The sequence below is a fragment of the Microchirus variegatus genome (assembly GCF_963457635.1).
Source record: "Microchirus variegatus genome assembly, chromosome: 6".
In the NCBI taxonomy this organism is placed as follows: Eukaryota; Metazoa; Chordata; class Actinopteri; order Pleuronectiformes; family Soleidae; genus Microchirus; species Microchirus variegatus.
The window spans coordinates 13,033,486-13,053,237 of record NC_139807.1 but is presented as its reverse complement, the minus strand read 5'-3'; the positions used below and the strand labels follow the sequence as shown (position 1 = coordinate 13,053,237).

The 19,752-nt window shown below is 40.8% G+C and overlaps 3 protein-coding genes across 3 annotated transcripts in view; 1 reads left to right on the top strand and 2 right to left on the bottom strand.

Annotated features, from left to right (window-relative positions):
* Nucleotides 1-19,752, top strand: part of LOC310928837 (neuronal acetylcholine receptor subunit alpha-9-II) — a gene marked incomplete at both ends in the record, with an annotated part of 158,899 nt that overhangs the window by 36,096 nt on the left and 103,051 nt on the right. The gene's annotated exons all lie outside the window — the stretch shown is intronic.
* prpf19 (pre-mRNA processing factor 19) lies at nt 313-5,055 on the bottom strand. The gene is made up of 16 exons (XM_083890607.1): nt 4,902-5,055; nt 4,541-4,690; nt 3,662-3,738; nt 3,218-3,359; nt 2,993-3,066; nt 2,835-2,900; nt 2,688-2,729; nt 2,502-2,576; nt 2,315-2,390; nt 2,122-2,231; nt 1,853-2,008; nt 1,689-1,758; nt 1,437-1,610; nt 1,139-1,221; nt 539-644; nt 313-416 (listed from the first exon to the last, which is right to left on the bottom strand). The coding sequence occupies exons 1-16, from the start codon at nt 4,918-4,920 to the stop codon at nt 319-321; spliced, it is 1,518 nt and encodes a 505-aa protein (XP_083746733.1). The 5' UTR covers nt 4,921-5,055; the 3' UTR covers nt 313-318.
* On the bottom strand, nt 12,708-19,206 carry tcirg1b (T cell immune regulator 1, ATPase H+ transporting V0 subunit a3b; the record flags this gene model as incomplete). Its single annotated transcript, XM_083891655.1, has 20 exons — nt 12,708-13,101; nt 13,815-13,986; nt 14,175-14,292; nt 14,375-14,461; nt 14,544-14,654; nt 14,751-14,964; nt 15,088-15,206; nt 15,297-15,387; nt 15,468-15,625; nt 16,048-16,187; nt 16,490-16,640; nt 16,725-16,937; nt 17,039-17,132; nt 17,223-17,305; nt 17,397-17,523; nt 18,175-18,236; nt 18,328-18,423; nt 18,558-18,706; nt 18,802-18,880; nt 19,090-19,206. The coding sequence occupies 20 exons, from the start codon at nt 19,204-19,206 to the stop codon at nt 13,008-13,010; spliced, it is 2,475 nt and encodes an 824-aa protein (XP_083747781.1). The 3' UTR covers nt 12,708-13,007.

The following is a 19,752-nucleotide window of genomic DNA, read 5'->3' as shown; positions in this document are numbered from 1 at the left end:
AATTTGGACCCCACCCAAATACAAAAAGAAAATACTACAGTAAAATTGCTGCTGAATCAGACAGAAGCATAACAGCTCATTTATTTTGCAACGCCAACAAACATTTGTTATCTAACCATGGTGCTGTGGTTTCAATTAGCTGTTAATTTCTTGGAATTTTCTTTAACTAACACACTAAAGAAACAAAATTAGCACTGATTTCATTTTTCTTTCTTTTTTTTCTAAAAAAAAAGGTGTGGCTCTATGCTAAGCCTGTGTCCAGGACTGTTCAGACAGAGACCTCGCTATCCTCCTCTCCCATCCTCAATGTATGCCCCTCTACAAACTGTAGAATTTGAGACTTCTGTCCATTCCTGCAGAGGTCAGGAACTGAGCATTCTCTCCAAAGGCCACCCCAGTTACCAATCCAGTATGGTCTACATTTAGAGAGAGGAGAAAAAACCGAGATCAAAAATGTGCTACATGCCCACAGAAAATACCATACAACATATCCATATACTGGATGAAGACTGAAATAGACATTATTTCTGTCTCTGACCTGTGAAGTTGAGGACCTCCGACCACTGCTTGCAGATGTAGACACGGATGTCAGACCCTCCAACTGCCAGGTACGTACCACTTTGATCGAACACAAGGGACTTTACCTGGAACAGGTAAACAAATCAAATGTGAAGGGAATCGTCAACAGGGGGTGGTAAGGCGCCACACACACATTGCAGACAATAGGCAACTTTGACTAGACATAAATAATTCAAAAATTGTTACAAAGTTGAAATTGATTACTCACACAATGTATGATGTGTATCTGGGTTGTGCAGTGTTGTAAGCATACAAGTTTAATGGGCATGGATGCAGGTAAAATGAGTGTGTGTGTGTGTGTGTGTGTGTGTGTGTGTGTGTGTCTGTCCTTCAACCTGGGGCTGCTCTCATTGGTTACGAAATCAAATGACACTGTCAAGGCTGTGATTCAAAATCATTCCCATGGTGTCCAATCCCGAAGGTGGATGTCAAAGGACTATGTTCACGTGAAGTATTGCAGAAACACTAGCCTGTGACTCCTGTAAATAGCTAAGCCCTGTAAGCATTGCCTGAATAAGCTCTTATTTCACGATTTTCTCTTTTAACAGTCTTTTCTTACCTCATAGTTGTTATCAAGAGTGATTGTCTTGAAGTTCTTCAGCTTCCTCAGATCCCACAGTTTCAGAGAGCTATCCTGGGCCCCTGGATGAACACAGCAGTCAATATTCAAGCTCAGTTTACCGTCAACACATGGGCAGAAGCTGCTTCAGTTAACAGTTATGTGGCTCCATCAAATCATGCATTTTAAAAATCCCACAAGTTTTACCTTTTATTTTCTCAGTAGAGATAATAACAAAATCAGTGTACTTCCAAAATCTTTCTGAAACATTACATTAAAATTCTGTTAGTGTTGTTACCTGTGGCCAGGTAGTATCCATTCTCGGAGAAAGCAATGGAGGTGACAGGACCAGAGTGGCCGGGGAAGTTGGCCACATTAGTGCGCTCCTTCAGATCCCAGATCTTGATTTGCGAGTCAGCCGTACCAGTGCCAAAAATGAGACCATCAGGGTGGAACTGAGCACAGGTGAGAGCTGTAGAAAGCAGAGAGAATCATCATCACTTGGTGGACTTGTGTTGACGGTCAAACATGCAAGTAAACAAACACATACCACAGCCAGCACTTTCATCAGTAACTTTGGTAAGGACTCTACCAGTCTGAACATCAGAGAAGGCCCAGTACTACAGGGGAAAAATAAGTAAAGTTATTGTAGTAAAGTAGTTTTATATTCACATCTGTAATTCATTAAGTAAAACCTGTTAGCTGCAAACATACCTGATCCTCAGAGGAGCTGAGCAGGTAGTCTCCAGTAGCATGTAGGGAGAGTCCAGTGACACCTGCATCATGGGCACGAATCACTTGGGCACAGTTGCCTCCAGTGACAGACCAGACACGGATGGTGGTGTCTGGAGATGCAGAGAAGACCACAGACTAGAGGGGGGAAGGGTCGGGGAAGAAAAGGGTATAACAAAAACGGTTTAGATTAACACATCAATGCTCCCAAGTATTCAAATCTGCTACTCATTTCAAACACACAAGGTTACCTGAGATGGATGGTAAATGACAGAGGTAACCTTCTTTGTGTGACCCTTAAGCGTTGCCACGATTTGCTCCTCGTTCTTGTCAAACACCACCACGTTCTTATCAGCTCCACCTAAGAATGGAGGTAGGTACTCGGTCTATATCATAATGTCAAGAAAGCCTTCAGATCACAAAAGAAAAAGTAAGAAGACATACCAGTGAGTACTTTGTTGGTGTCTGAGGGACACAGATCCAGAGCCAGAATACCAGGTACACTGGCACTATGGAGACCCTGAAGGCAACAAAAGAGAGAATGTTGGTGGGATGTAATTTGATTCACCTTGAGAAATTGCTTGATCAAAAAAAGCATAATTAAGTTATGTGGCAATAAATGTATACTTACAGCATGGGAGGCGACTTGGCGGTACTTGCTGAGGTCCTCAGCTCTAACCAGCTCCTCTGGCACGGTCTTTCCTCTCTGGAGAAATAAAATAAGAGAACAATATTTATTCAGCAGTGATATATTACAGTGAAAATGGAAATACAATAAGTGGATGAAAGTTAAATATAGAATATAGCACAAGGATACCTTCTTTCTCTCTGTGGTGAGGATGGTAGCTTTGTCTTGAAGCTGCAAAAAGGAAAAAGCCATATTCAAATACATCTTAGGACAAAGAAAAAAAAGCTTCTATCTGTGTTATGGTATACCGTATGTGGGTAAAAGAATAAGTCTTACCTTCTGAATGATCTCTGGGGTCATTCCCACCTGTTCACTTACATCCATAGGCTCCCCACCAGCACCCTGTGAGGTCAGAAGCAGACACTATTGTCAGCAAGTACACCAAAGCATCTGATCTGCATCTTGTCAAATAAAATTAAAAGACAAGTACTTACTGCTACAGCAGGCTGAGAGGCAGGAAGTGCCTGAGGGGCAACCAATCCAGCTTGGGGTTTGAGTGTAGCAAGAGCTATATGAGCGAGAGAGAGAATCCATTAGAAAACCATACAATCAAAATCACAGAACCAAAAGTTCATGCTGTTTGGAGAGCCCCTGTCTTGGTGCTTTTCAACTGGAATCATACCGGACAGGAGGAGTACATACAATATGTAAGAACTCACCTTCTCTCGCAGCAGTGACCTCTTTGGTGAGTCGAGCAATGACTCTGCAGGCAGCATCGTGTTGGTAAAGAGCATGCGACAGTTCCTGGCGGGTAGTCTGTAGCTGTTGCCGCAAGGTGAAGCTGTGAAGCATAACGGCATCCTAAAACAGGAAAGACTGGGTGAGGAAAATCTCCATTGCTACTCAGAATATTGTAACAGGCAAACAACACTGAAAAACCTGGTCCTTGGTAAGTATCAATTGGGCTTAAATTGCTAAAATGACATTCAACACACCCAGAGAGCAACATGTTTAAATTATTCAATAAAGGATGGGTGATACAAGAACATTTATAAAAGAATGACCCAATAGTTTGGTTCATTTTTGAGAGGTACATTTAATAAAACTGTCCAGAAAGACAGGGTCAGTCTGTTTTGTAATTCATTAAGTTCAAAAGTACCCACCCATTCATCTTGAAGGGATTTGAGAATGGCTGGGATGCTTGTCGCTGATGGTGCCTTTGGTCTAATGGGATGGGACACTGGAAAGAGGAAAATGCGCATGTTCAGAATAAGACACACATCAATCACTACGTTGACAATAAATATTTCATCTACAACAAATATTTCCCTGACTCATCCTTCAAAATAGCCAAATCCACTCACCAATTGAGGCACTAAAATATAAGAACTTTTTGCTGAAAATCAATTTATTTTATTTTTATTAAATGGATTATGTATTTATTTTTAGAAAATGTGACAAATGCTCTCCAGTTGCATTCTTGGCTTGTTGGTTGTAAGACAGGCTTTAGGCTTCATAAAATTGTGATGAACGCTTTCATTTTCATTCATCTCATTCTATCACAAGAGAAATTAATAGATTAACCAAGACAATTATCCTTTATTGGAAACCGATGTGACATACGTTGTAACCTTTTATAAATGTACAGGCAGTTACATATACACATGGTCAATTTATTAGGAATACCTGTTGAATTGCCTAATCGGCCAATCACATGGCAAAATTTCAGTGCATTTAAGTGAGGAGACATGGTCAAGACGACCAGCTAAATGATGCATCGGGAGGTGGAAGAATGGATTCAAGTAACTAACTTGTCATTATATTGTGGTTGGTGGTATCAGACAAGCTGGTCTGAGTCTATTTGGGTATATGTTTGAAGTCAAATGGCCTCACGTATCATCTCCCGGCAAAATGTAGCACCTTTAAACTTCAGCCCCTGACTGCTCTTAACAATGATATGATGGCGGAGATAGTGTCTACGACGACAAAGTTATTCATTTTAGCCTATTGTTTCCTGATGAGGATGGATCTGATGCTTTTACCTTTTATATCTACGAGCTGTTCTTCAGACAGAGGCTGTCCGTTCATCGGGTCCGTCCCATTCTCCGCGATGTACTTCTCGATCAGCCTGCGTTCAAACACCTGGTTGGACACCGGAGAGACGCACGGGTGCTCCGGCACCTCGTTGGAGACTGTGAGCAAAACAAAATTAAAATGCAGTTACAGCTTAAAACGATTAAAATATACATATCACAGAAACACAAAGACCGGTGAACTATCACGAGTAGATGGCGGCAATGCGTGGTTGCTAACGTTAGCCACATTAGCTAGTAGCGTTAGCGCGTTTGGCTGGCTAGCTAGCCTGCACTGCCCCGTTAAGTCAAATAATTCAACTTCACTTACTTGCACAAACCAAAGACATCCTCCCGAGAAAGCCCTAATAATGTCTGATAGCTGCTTACGGGTGTGTATAACGCTCGCTCGGATTTCAGATAGTTTATACCGCTAATCTACACTTTACTAATGTTTTGCTGAAGTAGCACGCTGTTCTTTCATTGCCGCTACAACCGTGGCGTTTTCTTCTTCTACACATCCATACGAGCTGTGCGCGAAATGTTGCGCCACTGCCTCCTACCGGCCGAATAACACCACTACTATGATCAATGCACCAAAAACACAAGTTACTGAAAATTCATTGATAATAATGGTACTCCATGGCTGTATAGAATCTGATAATAAATTGATTAAATTAAGTAATTTATCTCACTGACAAAATACAAATAATATTATGTTTTCTTATGATTCTCAGGCTGTTTTATTCAATAAAATTAAGTTCAACAACTGTAGCTGTTGTACTGTGATGGTCATCTGACTCTAATTACAAATTTCGTTGTGATAAGAAATTAGAATAAATTACTATCTATCTATCATGTACCCTAACAATGAATGACACATACACACCAAATACAGATTGACATGTTAGATAATTATTATTTACAGTCAGTGAAACAGGTTGTTAGAAAACTTATCTAAATGTGTGTTAAAGAAAGTCTGCATTTTATTGTTTGAGTCATACATTTATTTATGTAATTATCATTGTCTTTGCTGCAAAATAACAATTTACCATATTGGGATCAATAAAGTACATCTATGTATTATGCGCACTAAAAATTAATTACAGATACACACCAAATAAAGATTGACATGTTAAATAATAATTATTTACAGTCAGACAAATATGCAATCTTGTAAATTGTTGTTTGTACTTGTGCATAAACAAGCCACAGGGGGGCGCTGGCACTACATTTACCAAGACATACAGTAAATAACTGTGCCCTCTCTGTTGTTTGTTTATTTATTTGCAACCTATGTCTGTATGGTTTGGTGAAGTGTTGTGATTGAATTGCCGTTCGGGACAAATAAAGTTATCAGAATCTGAATTGTCACGCTGCAAAAATATCACAAGCAGCAGTTAAAGTCGTCTGTACTACAGTAGTACCATTGTCTCGAGGGTTAATACTCTATATTATTGTATAAGTTAAACAACTAGAGTACATATATTTAACATGAAAATGAAAAATAAAATTACTGTACAGTATATATTTTTTTTAAATCCCCTTTTCTCCACGTTGTTCTGAACAGGAATGCCTGGCGATCACGTTATACACAAATACACTGCACATGTTCACACAGTAAATACAGTGTAGGTAATATTGGTCCTGAGGATCTGGAGGTAGGTAACAGGAGGTGATTTCAGTAGCTCTGTAAAAACGCGTCATGAAGTGGGTAATATAAGGCAGGAAAGATCATGCCTTACACATGCTCAAGTACCGCTAGATGAAAGACGTTCCATGCAGTACTGATACCAAACAATTCAGACGAGGCTAAGATGCATAAGGCACAAGTGAGGTCCTTTCTTTCTCAAATTTCCTCTTCCCTCACTTCTGCTCCACTTCTCTGTTTTACAAGTTCAGTTTCTCGGAAATGTAAACACTGCAGGTGTCAGACGTGTTTGTGTCCAGTGGCAGAATGGAAAAATATTCTTGAGATTTGTTCGACCTTTCTTTATGTGTATTTTTTTTGATCTGGAACTGAACACAGTCCTCAGATGAGTGGAGGCAATCTGAAGCTCCAGGCACTGGAAAGGAAATCCTTCTGTCTTCCTCCATAGCTGTGTCCTGCAATGGAGACACACATATTTTAGAGAATATTGGAGTCTGGGATTCAGAATTCAATGTGTTTGTTGAAACTGCAGTTTGTCATCAGTCAGATATCAAAGCACAGTTCTTGATGACACCATAGCACTATCTGTTATGATCATCAGAACCCCTACGCTTTGTCGCTTTACAACCTGCTAAGTCGTGTAAGAAATAAAACCTCATAAAGACACTCGAGCAGTGTCGAGCAAGCACTTTGGTAAAAGTCTGGACAGTGGTGCTGTATTATTTTTTATTATTACCTTGGTGGTTGAATTATGATGAGGGGAGTTACCAGCTGCCAATCTGCCTGTCTGGTTCTTTGTTTTAGGAGTCCCCACAGAAACTGGAACGTATCCCTAAAAATACACACACAGCAACACACATGCGGCACATGCACACAATCGCAATTAAAAATGTAAAAGTTTAAAGTTACAGAACGTGACAGCTTATTTATTTATGTATATATATATATATATATATACATATAAATATATATATACATATACGTGAGTGTATATACACACGTATATGTATATTTACATACATACATATACAGACGTATATATACATAAATACGCATATATATAATATGAATAAATTAATAAATTAATGAGGCATACGGTATGAGTAGGACTCGCCCTCGGGGTCCATTTTCTTGGTGTTCCAGGCTGCTGAGTGCGACTGTTGTAGCCTGAGGGTCCAGAGACTGGCTGACTGTGGTCCTGCTCATGAATGCACGCGCACACACACACACACACGCACACACAAAAACAATTGTAAACAAACAGTTGTATCTTCCACCTCCTCTGAGAACAGTTCATTTACACAGGTGTCACACTCTCACACCTACGGTCAATTTAGAGTGCCACATTTACCTAAGCCCTATATTGCATGTTTTTGGACTGTGGGAGGAAGCTGGAGAACCCGGAGAAAACCCACACACACACGATGGAGAACATGAAAACTCCACGGAGAAAGGTCCTCGATTCCCTCACCTGGATATTTACTCTGGGAGGGTTGGCTGGTGGTCTGCGGTTTGTTCTGATGCCAGCAAGGACCTGCAACGGGCTGCAGCGTTGGTAGTTCTTCAGGAACAGGAATAATCCAGTCAATGACAGAAACATCCCAAAGGGGACACTGATGGACTTGAACATTGCTCGCCATTTGTCCACCCTTTTGGAATCTGATGGAGACGCAGAGACGAGGGACAGATATTAGAAGAGACAGACTATGGAGAGGAAAGACATCTGGATACAAAAGAGGATTTTTGTCACTCACCAGTCACCTCTAATACAGTAGAGGACACCAGGTTTCCTTTGGTGTCTCTAATTTCATACAGCCCATCGTGCACTGACGTCAGCTCTGCTATGATGATCTCATCTGTGGTACCGTCCCTGCTCACAGAGATCTCCAAGTCCTCCTCCATTATTTGGCCCCCGTTAATCAGATGTACGACACCGCTGGGAGGATTGGGGTCAAAATGTCCCAGTGCGGATTGATCCAGGTGTCGGGTCGGGGTAAAAGTGAGATGCACATGATTGATGGGAATATAGAGGGGAAGGTTTAGAGACTCTTTGGTGAAGCGGGTGACTTTAGAGGAGTGTCCTGCACTCGTATGCATGATTGAGAAGAGAGAGGGGAATGGAAGATGAGAGACACATACAAGGGTTACTGAGTGTAAGATAGACAGCAAACACTCATCTTCCAACAATGTTTCCCTTCTCACCACGAACAGAGAGGATGCTGCCGGACATCACGTTCCCATCCTTGTCTTTCACTGTGTAGTTGCCTTGGTCGTCTTGCGTCAGTCCCTCGATGAGCCACACCGTCCCGCCTCGCAGCAGCCGACCCCGTTCAGGATTGCGTGTTTTAGGGTACGTCCGGTTCCAGAGGACGATGGGCACAGCTTCAGGTGGAGCTCCACGGGGAGAGAAATCGAGCAGGACTCCACTTTCAGGGATGGTCTTCTCAAAGCTGTCTCCATATTTTCTGTGGTAGGACTTTGTACATTCTGAGGCGGAATAGAATTTAAAAAGAAAAGAAGAAAAAAGTGAGAAGTGTGGAGCTAAAAATGTGATATTGAGTTTAAAATCTCATTTACTCAACCACATTGCTGAGGCAGCTCTACTCGGTAAGAACGTTAGGGCACAGCACAACGTTTTAAAACGCCTTACTTCGCAATAAATCAAATATAGAGAATCCTTATAATTTGATTGTTTATACAGAAGCTAAAAATATGACCAGTGATGGAGATAAAATGCGGTTGGATTTTGTGTGTGTGTGTGTGTGTGTGTGCATAATGTAAATCTAGTCTGTTTATTGTTCCTGTATGTTTCATGAATTGATGCATTGAAGATTTGAGATTTACTATAAGCAAACAAAAAGCTTATTTGTCTTTGCCGCAGGTGCACCTATGGTAAACTGCCGTGGGAATAATCCACAACTCCTTATATGGGCATGCTGGGGGTGTTTGTTTATAGGTCACATATTCAGGCTTTAAAAAAGATTGGTTTTTTTCCGTCTTCTTATGTGTTGTCGAGTCAAAGTTAAGATTCATTTTATATCGCAGTTTTAGTAGTGATATAAAGTAGCGATAGTTGTGCAGAAGTCACAAAATAGAGCATTTTTTCTTTCATTTTTGTTCATAAAAACGAGCCAAGTCAACTTTGAACTGTGACGTATTTCCAAATTTCACAAATTCAGTCCAGATTGTATATACATTTTGAGTACTTTTTGCTTAGGTGTGATTATATAGTTTGTGAAAATTATTTTTTTTCCCCATCAGATTGCCTTTAGGTTGTGCTGAAAACAATGATATAAGACACTCTTTATATTGCACATTCTTATAGCCTCTGTACAAGCTGTATGTTTTAGCACAGCAGCCGAAATGATCTGTGTTGATTTTGAACAAAGGATCTAATCGCAGCTGAGGATTAGGTGAAATTAACTAATTCAAGCCAGATGAAGAGGGGAAAAAGGAGCAGGATTATTTCCAAGTGTCCATGAGAGGAGAGAACAATCTCACCTGTAACAATCAGACGTATGACCTCATAGGTGAATCCAGTGAACAATTTAATGGCGTAAAGTCCTTGGTCTCTGTGAGTCACTTCTTTCAGGATCAACGTCTTATCTCTGGTCCATTTAAATCGACGGTCTGTTACCTGCAGTTGTACATAGGTTTAGACATTCTGTATGCACTAAAAAAAACACACACACACACACACAGTTCCACTCACAGAGGTTTCCTCCAGCAGAACTTGCTTTGGTCCATCATCGTGTGGGGTGAAAGTCACCGTACTGTATGTTGAGCCGACCGGCATTTGAAATTCCTTGCCGGCACAGATCCGCCTGACTTCTCGTTCATCTGCAAACACGACAAAATAAGTCAGAAACGTCTTCAGAGAAAAAAAAAAGTTCACGTCACAAAGGGATATTTGAGGAGCAGTGACTCACCTCGTTGGCTCACACCTGTGAGAAGAGCACAGATGTTATTTATTATTATCTGCAGTACAAGGATTTGTCAAATAAACCATTTAAATGTTTTCTGTCTGTTTTTATTAGGAGCACGCCAGAAGAATCAAGTGCACGACATCACCTATAATTTGTATTGAATATATATCTAATTGAGATTATTTTGACAGGAATTGCGTCTGCGACATGATTCGCAAAATATCATAATTCTAAATTTCATTCGAAAAACATATGTAGATAAGACGTGTATAGATCAAGACACTAACTGATCTAAAATGATATTTTGACACATATTTTGGCTTCAACAAATATTAATCATTAAGCCCTAGATGTTACCAAATGGTGACATAAGTGTGGTGTTCCACAAGGGTCAGTTCTTAGACCACACACATTTTCAGTTGTTCGTTATCGTCGTGCATCAGGGATGAACAAGGGAATGTGCCAATTCTTTTGTAAGCGATTGAATATTGGACCAATACATGGTATCTTTACGTGTCTTTAATCACCAGCTTGTTATGAAGACAAAAGCTTGTGAGATGCGTACTAATAGTGTTAATATTTGTTGTGCATCATTTCAATTTAAGGAATTACTGCTTCTTCCTTGAGCCTAACATAATATGCAAGTAGTTATTTAACGGACATTTACTCCCCAAACCTGGCCGTCTCCATGACAACAGCAGTGTTTTGATTTAGATTTTTCAAACCAAACATTTAGTTTAGGTTAACTGTCAATTCTAGCAACAGAATCTATTTGAATCAGTTCTTTTTTTCAGAATAAAAGCTCTGAACTCGTTATAAAATATGCAAATAATTTAAGATCAGATGTGTTAAATCATACAACATTTTTATTTTTATTATTATTAATTTTTTTTTTTAATTTTAACTTAAGTCATGTTTAAGGATTGGGGATGAATTTCTGAATGAGCAAATATTTAAGTTAGTCTCTTATTTACAACTTACCCACAGCAAGGTGAATGATGAAAAGGGTCGGGAGTAAACAGCTCGACATCTTCTCCTGTGGACACAAAACACAAACACAGTGGACAGAGAAGACAGAGGACAGTGGACAGTCCACCATACACCGCCCTCACTAATCAACAAGCTCCAGGATGAGGAGGAGTGAGCTGCTTATCTCTGCTTTTACAGTCCGCTTCCATGATGTCAGCTCTGCTCTCAAGTCCACGTACTAAACAGTGTTCCGGTGAGTGTGTGTGTGTGTGTGTGTGTGTACCTGCTGCAGGGCGTGTGAATAATAATCCACGGTGGTCCTCGATGGTGTCGTGAATGAGGACAAGAGGCACACACAACATCCTCCGCAGACTGCGCATGTGCGCTGACCCCCTCTTTTGTCTCCGGTAATGGGTAGGTTGTATTCTCAGCAGCGGATACGCAGAATTCCGACCTTGTGATGTGTGTGAATACGCTATTAACGCAAGAGGATACGCAATATGTGGGATCTCAGCTGTGTTATTGGATTAAGAATAAGGCGACAGAGGCGTTTACTGACATTTTCGAATGTTTTTGTGAAGGAAAATTGCCTATTTATTATTTTTTATTATTATTATTGCACTGATTTGGCATTTTTGTAGACTTGAGTTATTAACGACATTAACACTGTCTGTTTAGTTAGTTTTCCGCCACATGTCAAAAAAAGATTCCATACCCAAGATATAATTATGGAATACTTATTACTGTGAGATACCCTCATAATAATGAGAATCTAAGTCAGTATTGTGAGATACTAAGTCATAATAATGAGATGGTAAGTCATAATGAGATACTAAATGATGTTTCAATAATAATGGGATGCAAAGTCATAATTATGAGATTCTATTTCATAATACTGAGATACCAAGTCATAATGATGAGATGTCAGAATTAGTATCTCATATCATAATTATAACTTACTATCCCATCATTATGACTGACTAATTTGTTTTCATAATAAACCAAGTGCTGGACTGTATCAGTACTATTTTATTTCGAGCGCTTCATGTTTTTAAATACAAATCAAATCAAATATTATTTTTATAGCCTGAATTGGGGCACTTTAACATAGCAAAGTCAATCAATTACTCGTGCAACCTCACAAATGAGTCACACTCACAGACTTGTGTGACAACACAACAGGTCAGGTTGCCTGTTCAGTGAACGACTCCCCACAAGATTAAGCAAGACAGACATTTTTAATTTCAAGTTAGATTTTACAGTGCAAACCTGCAGGGGCGGGAAAAAGACACATGTCCAGGGTAATGTTGTTAACACAGCAAGTGCATGATGAATTGATTATTTTTTATTTACCCAAAAGGCTTAATGAATAAATAAGCACTCGGTCCCAGTAAGGCACATGAACATTTTAACTACCAATAAATTACTGCTGAGTTTTGTGCTTGGAAGACATGACAATGAGTGGAAAAGTACCTTTGGCTGATCCAACGGCTTATAAAGACAATACACCAATCTTATGTTCCCTTCAACTGCAGAACAAATTCATTCAATGTTACACAATACTGTATGTTTATACAGTCAGAGGTAAAGTATTACTATTTCTTAAGCGACTGACAGAGTATTTTGAAACGAATACATAACAGAGCAGAAATAAAAAAGCAAAGGGATACAAAATTATGTTTTTCATTTTATATAACGCAATTAATCGTGACTCATTCGTATGCTACAGATGCAAAAAATAACAGTCTACACGTCATGATCACTGTGCAAGTCGGTTAAACGATTTCAGAATCCACAGGTAAAGAGAATTTCACCATTCGGACAGTGGCGTTCTCACAGTCCAAGTAATTGAGGCATAATTTAATGCAACACTGTGTTATGATTTGACCAGTCATACAGCTGCTGATGCATTGATGAGAGAAGAGAAGGAGAAAGGGCTCAGCCTGTAGCCTGTTCCACTGTAGAACTTGTTCTGGAACTCCACCCTGCAAGAGACAGCGGCAGAGTCAACACACAACAGGGAATACAGACGAGAATACATTCAGTTTTTGTTCATCCACACCACTTTATCCATCTCCATTTGTTGACCTTGGTTTGTTTTGTCTGTTTCTCTGTTTAAATCTACATACAAGAAAGAAATGTACACAGCAAATTATATGAAAGTGCAATGTGTACATAGATGAGATTTGTAAACTTACTATATTTTTGACTGGGCTTCAAGTGTCTATTTTCTATCATTTAATCAGGCTTAAATTATCCGGTAAAACCACAGTCGGCGTGATCGCTACAAAAATGTCTGACTGCTGATTGTTGAGTTGTATCTGCAGGTTATTAAAATGCTAAAACAGTGGGGTCGCAGCTCCTCTTATCCGATGAAAACCACTGTCAGATGACTTGAGGCAATCTCTTAATCTGTGAAACCTTCTGCCGATGTCAACACACATTTTATTGCATTTATTGTGCAACTCTCTCGAACACTGTCGTAATAGGAGTGTCTGCTCTTTGTGAGCTGACCTGTGGTTGAGCAAAACCTTCCAAGACAAGATTAATTCGGTAGAGGGTGTAAACAGAGCCCAGTGTCGTTCTCCCTCTCAGATCACTTGATTCATATTATGCTGATAGGATATTATGAAATTATAAGCAGATTAAGACTTTAGGACATGCTGGTAATTTTAATGGTCATTCCTCTCATCCTTACCAGTGCAGACGCAGCGCATGGAGGAAAGCTGAGAGACCCTCCATAACCAGCAGAATGGACACGGTCAAGATGGCAAAGAAGGCGAAAACCACAAACAGGACCGCAGCTCCAGTGTAGCCCTGCCATTTCAAGCCAATACGCATCACCATTGTCCACAAAACTTCGGACAGCTCTGTGTAAATACACACAACTCACTTATTAACTTAAACAGCCGGGGGAAAAAGAAGATCATGTGTATAAATAACTAGCCAAAACTGAATATTATGAGTCAAATTTTAAAGAGGAAGTCTGTCCGACTGTGTACAATAAACATCATGTGAGCATGAAGATACACATTGTGTGTGCGCGTGTGTCACTGACGTGCATGTGCCAAACTGAGAGCCCAGAGTCGGAGGTAAGAGGCAGTGTTGGAAATGCAGCCCAAGCAGTACTCTATGGTGTGGATGGCCTGATGCATGAACACGTCTGCAGCATCAAACTAAGGGAGAAAGCACAGTTAAAGCACAGTTACATCCGACTGCATCCGTTTAGTGAATAAATGTTAAATAAATCTTCCTTACCTCCTCTTCATCATCTCCTCCGTCCACCTCCCCTTGACGAGTATTGATGGAGCCTTCGTTAGCCACCAGGACACGCCTCTCTTCGTCCTGATGCCATGCAGAGATAAAGATTAGTCAGAAAATGCAGCTCGACGTTGAGTAACTGCTTTCAGTTCAAACGCAGACTCACCACCGGACGCCGTCGTCTCTTGAACGTGAGGTATTCATATGTGGGTTTTCCGAGAAGAAGGACCGGGACAGAACACAGAGCCAGAACCACCAGGACCTTCTGCACCACAATCTACACACACACACACACACAGTGAGACCAGCTGCTCATGTGATCAATTTATCACAAGGTGTTTCATATTTACTTTTATAACAGCAAATCACCCACCTGTCCCGTATAGAGAGGTAGGTTGTCAGGGTTGTCTGTGAAGAGGAACATGTCTATGAAGTGGATTAGTATACTGGGAGCAAATTTGGAGTTGGCAGAAGTGTAGGCAATCCACTTGAAGACCACCATGAACACAAGGTAACCAAACAGACAGACCATGAAGAAGAGCTCTGGGATCAACACTAAGAACACACTGCTTATCTGACCGAAGTGTCTGGAGGAAAGAAAAAACATGAAACAGAAACGAGGATGTGTGAAGGCAAAGTCAGAACAGATATGAAAATGAATTGAGGTACAGAAAACACAATCCCAACAGAAGTGAAACTTTATTACTTACACGTAATTGAAAAATGACAAGCAGACGCCAAAGGTCATGTGGATGACACCAATGATTACCGACATCTTCATCTTGTAGGAGTTGAGGAAAGTTAGCTTGTTGTTGGCCATGCCCCAAATCTAAAGACGACACAGACGAGAGAAAATCAGCATGAATGAAGTGACTTTAAAAAACTAAGCTATAAAAAAAAAAAGGAGGTGGAGACAAACCGGGTCGATGCCAAATGGATAAGGGCTGGTGAAAACCCCCGACTGAACTGGATCCATGGACAAGAACTCGCTTCCTGCCAGGACTGAAGAACTGAAAGACACAAATATACAGTAAGTCGGACCAAAAGCAGAGCCTGGAAGTTTGAGCTCGCACAAATGAAATGTCCTTACTTCCATATGTTCTTTTCAAACATCGGACCGACGTGCCAAGAAGAGCTGAAGGTAGTGAGTCCTCTGCTGAAGCACTCGTTGTAAATGGCCCCCGTGTAAACAGAGAAGAGTCCCATCAGCAGAATCAGATACCGTCCTCCAAACATCATCCTCCAAATCTACAACACACACAGATTTTGTTTCATATTTTATGGTGTGCGCTGGAAGTCGCTTTTGCTTCAGTAGAATATGCGTGAACATAATCTGTAAAACAAAAGTAAATTATTGTTCTTAATTTCTCCTGCAAGATGCAATATGATTAAAATTAAGGCAAATGCTGTATTTTGAGACAAATCAAATGTAGTTATTGGTTTGAGTTTGTCACTTTAGAATGGATAAAACCCATGGATTCATAAAGCTCAAACACTTCTTGTTAGAAACAATTACCTATACAATTATTAAGCCACCTTTTTTTTTAGATTTGGTTCTTCATTATTAAAAGCATTTCATTAAGTGAACAAACGAGCTGATGGTTAGGTAAGGATTTGTACTTTTTTTTTTATGTGTGTGCACATAGAATAGAGAATATCCTCTGAATTACCTCATTGTTGTTGTTCCTGAGTTTGGGGTCCTTCTCCTCAAGAACCATCCAGAGAGCAGCCAGAACCATCAGTAAACCATGACCCACATCGCCAAACATCACAGCAAACAGGAAGGGGAATGTAATTATGGTGTACACCGCTGCAGGCACATTAAGAGAGAGAGGAAAACAATCAACTATATTTAGAGACACACATGTAGAACATGGCAGGACCACATACTAACGCTGTAAGCTGTTGTAGAACTGCAATAACAAGGCCACCGATTTTGCCTTTGCACTCATATTACACAACAGGCTGGTCCAGAATTGCCTCTTTAATTAACTTTGAAAAAGTGATGACCAGTGAGTGATAAACTCACCATATGACAGATGATCTGACCCCATGTCCCTTTTTTTCCCCAGACTGCGATGTATGAACTTTTTTAGTGGTGTGCTGACGTACCTGGGTTGACTTCACGATAGCTGGCTACTCCGTACGCGTCGACGATGCTCTGAAAACCAGCTGTGAAAGAGTTGAGTGGGAACAAGGTAGGTGGAGGGCTGGTGGATGGCAGGCGGTTGTAGAAAGAGTCGACTCCGCTTCCACTCTTCCTCTGAGGACGGAGAATAATTATGATTGGAAAAAATAGAGGACAGTAGAAAAACGTGTTGTTGATCATCTAAAAACGTCGTCTCACCCCTCCCTCTCTCAACGCGCTCTGCAGCTCAGGCAGCTTGTTGACAGGACACCAGGCCTCAGCGATCAGGCATTTTTCAGTGACAGAGGGGCTGCAGAGATTCAGCACCATTTGGACGGCCTTGCACTTCTGAACCCGAACCTTCCACTGGGGCAGCGCAGCCACAGCTCGCATCAGCAGCTGCTGCAGGAAGGCCTCTGTCTGTGACAAAACCTGAAGGGGAGATAAAACAAAAGGGTAAAATGCTGGCAATTGGATCAATTTAGCAACTATAAAAGGTCCACAGTACTTTCATCCACAGACACAACACTTACTGATTTAATGTCTTCAATTCTGCCTTGCAGACCCTGGAGAATCTCCTCTCTCTCAGCAGGGTTATCTGGGTATGCAAATGTCTGTGTGTGGAAACTGTGAGGGAAGAAAGTCACCAGATACTGAACAGTAAGTTTCAACAGACACTGCAGTGTGGAAATCTGACTGATGAACAAATGTACCGACCAGTCACATATCTTCTTGACTTTCTGTCCAATCTGATCTCCCCAGAAGGAAATGAGGAACACTGTCCATTGTACCATTTCCCCCTAAAAATGACAAAAAAGACAACATATGTGATTATTACATACACACACAAAAAAAGGCCCAACATGTGACAAACGTCCCCATTTTCCCCACCGTGTCCGGGTGCTCGAGTCGGTCCTCCATTTCTCTGAAATCCACGATAATGTAACCACGACAAGCGCGCCACAACAGCCGTTCAAATGAAGGGACCTTCCAAGGATGGACCACACCTGCAACAAAACTGGAAGAAAAAAAAAAGGAAATGCAGTGAAAGATGTGTCAAAAAGAGACAATCAAACAATTTACTATGATTCAGTATAACTATAAAATGTCCCAGAATGTATTTTTTTTAATCAAGAGGCACTTTTATTTTTGTGATATTGTTTTTATGCAACAGTTACAACAATTCCATCTTAGCATGGATAAATGTTTAAAACTTCATAAATCTGAAAAAGACACTTTAATGTCTCCATTTGTCATTCTGTCTTGCAAAGCAGACTGGAGTAGATCATCCTTTGCACACCGATAGATTAAAGCAGAATTTCTTATGAATTGAAAATTCGTATCGTAGCCTCAAAAATCGGAATTGAATCGAATCGTGAGATACTAAACGATTCCCACTCCTATCATCCAAACCCCTGAATACTTTTGACTGAGCCATTCTTCAAAATCTGAGGTTGTATCATCATCATCTTACTTACGTTTTTTATTATTCTACTAGCTTCTTTTATCTTTTTTTTTAATGTTCACCCGTTTTAATTCTCAGTTCTCTTTTTAACAATTTAATATGGTTTTGTAATTTTCCACTTCGTAGTGGTTTCGTTCTCTGTGTTGTTTTAATGTAACTTGCTCAGTCTTATAAGAAAGGAGTTTGAATACATCTAAATTCTACCTGAGACGGACATCCTGGCGGTTATCAAACAGGCCTTGGTTTTCCATCACGTGTGGCGGTGCCTGTGATAATCAAATGAAAAAAAGGAGCATTACAACAGTGCAATAAGTTTAAAAAATAAATAAATGCAAGAAAGAAACAGTCTTTAACCACCTGTGAGGCTGTAAGTGTGTGCGTTCTGGTCAGGACACCTCGATACTGACAGAGCTGAGTCAGCTGAGCTCGAAGACTGTCTCGATTCCTGGACACCTAACGAGACACGCACATGGTCAGTATACTGTAAATGCCGACAGCCATGAGCACCTAGGCTTGCATCGAGTAGAGAGATTGGCAGTGTTTTGGCAATTACGTGACAGAATTTCCACACTGGTTTCAACGCTCACCTCTTTAAGCTCTCTCGCCAGCTGCTCGCTCTCCTCCTCTATGGTGATCAGTTCACGGGGCTGAGGTGCCAAAGGTGTTGGGCATGGTGGACTGAGGGGACCCCGTAACGGTGGGGACAGGGAGCGATTGATCTCCTGCTCAAGGAAAGCTGAAGGACGGATACGACATGGTTAGAAGGGAGAGGCAAATGGAGAAAACAACCATTAAAGCATGACTGGGGAACAAAGCATTTCTGTCACTTACTGAAGGTTTTCTCAAGCTCTTCGCATCGCCTGACTTCACTGACAAACTTCCTCTGAAAGGCGTTCACATTGGGATTTAACTGCAATCAAAAGAATTAGAGCAGCAGGAAGAAGAAGAGGGAACGAGTTAACCATGTTAGCAAGAGAAGAAACATTTTACTTTGGCTCACGCTGACTCAATTCGACCGTCTCGCCCATGGTCTGACTCAGAAATGCTACGTGATTTCATTAAGTTTTTACGGACACTAAATACGAGAAGAGACCCGAGAGATGAAGAAGAGTGACTCACGTCTCTGAACTCGACCAGACCCAGTTCTCCCAGCTCACTGACACAATTGTAGGCTGAGCCCGACTGAAGGAAGAGCTGCACCAGGCAGACCTCCTCACTGCGAAACATGGAGCCCATCGTTGCCTGAAAAGACTGAGAAAAGTTGAGAATTAACATTTTCCTCCCAAAATTCAACAGGGTCCTGCTGAGAGACAATTGAGACACCTCAAGTTTATTTATTCTAAAATCCAACCACTTATACCATCTAAAACTTTGAAAATGTTAGTCTTGCATACATCTTTTCCAGATTAGACGACAACTTGCTAACAAGAAGGGTCTGTAATTCCACCTTCACCTTGAACCTATCCTTCACTCCTCACCACTATCTCACTGTCCTCATACATGTCCTGCACCACCCTCACATACTTCTCGGTCACTCCCGACTTCCTCATACAAGACCACAGTTCCTCACTTGGCACCTGATCATAAGCTTTCTTTAAATCGGCAAAGACACAGTGTACCTCCTTCTGGTCTTCCTCATACTTTTCCATCAGCACTCTCAAAGCAAACCTCACATCTGTGGTGCTCTTTCTTGGCATGAACCCTTCTGACCTTAACCAGGCTTCAACAACTCTTTCTCACTTCTACATGGTGTGTGGATTATCGACTTTATACCCCTGTAAT

Bases quoted from the DNA above. Each gene is read 5' to 3' on its own strand.
- prpf19 (XM_083890607.1), bottom strand. The intron at 2,391-2,501 runs GTAAGTATACAT...TGTTGCCTTCAG, and splicing joins GCCAAGTCGCCTCCCATGCT to GGTCTCCATAGTGCCAGTGT. The intron at 2,009-2,121 runs GTAACCTTGTGT...TCCCCCCTCTAG, and splicing joins TCATTTACCATCCATCTCAG to TCTGTGGTCTTCTCTGCATC.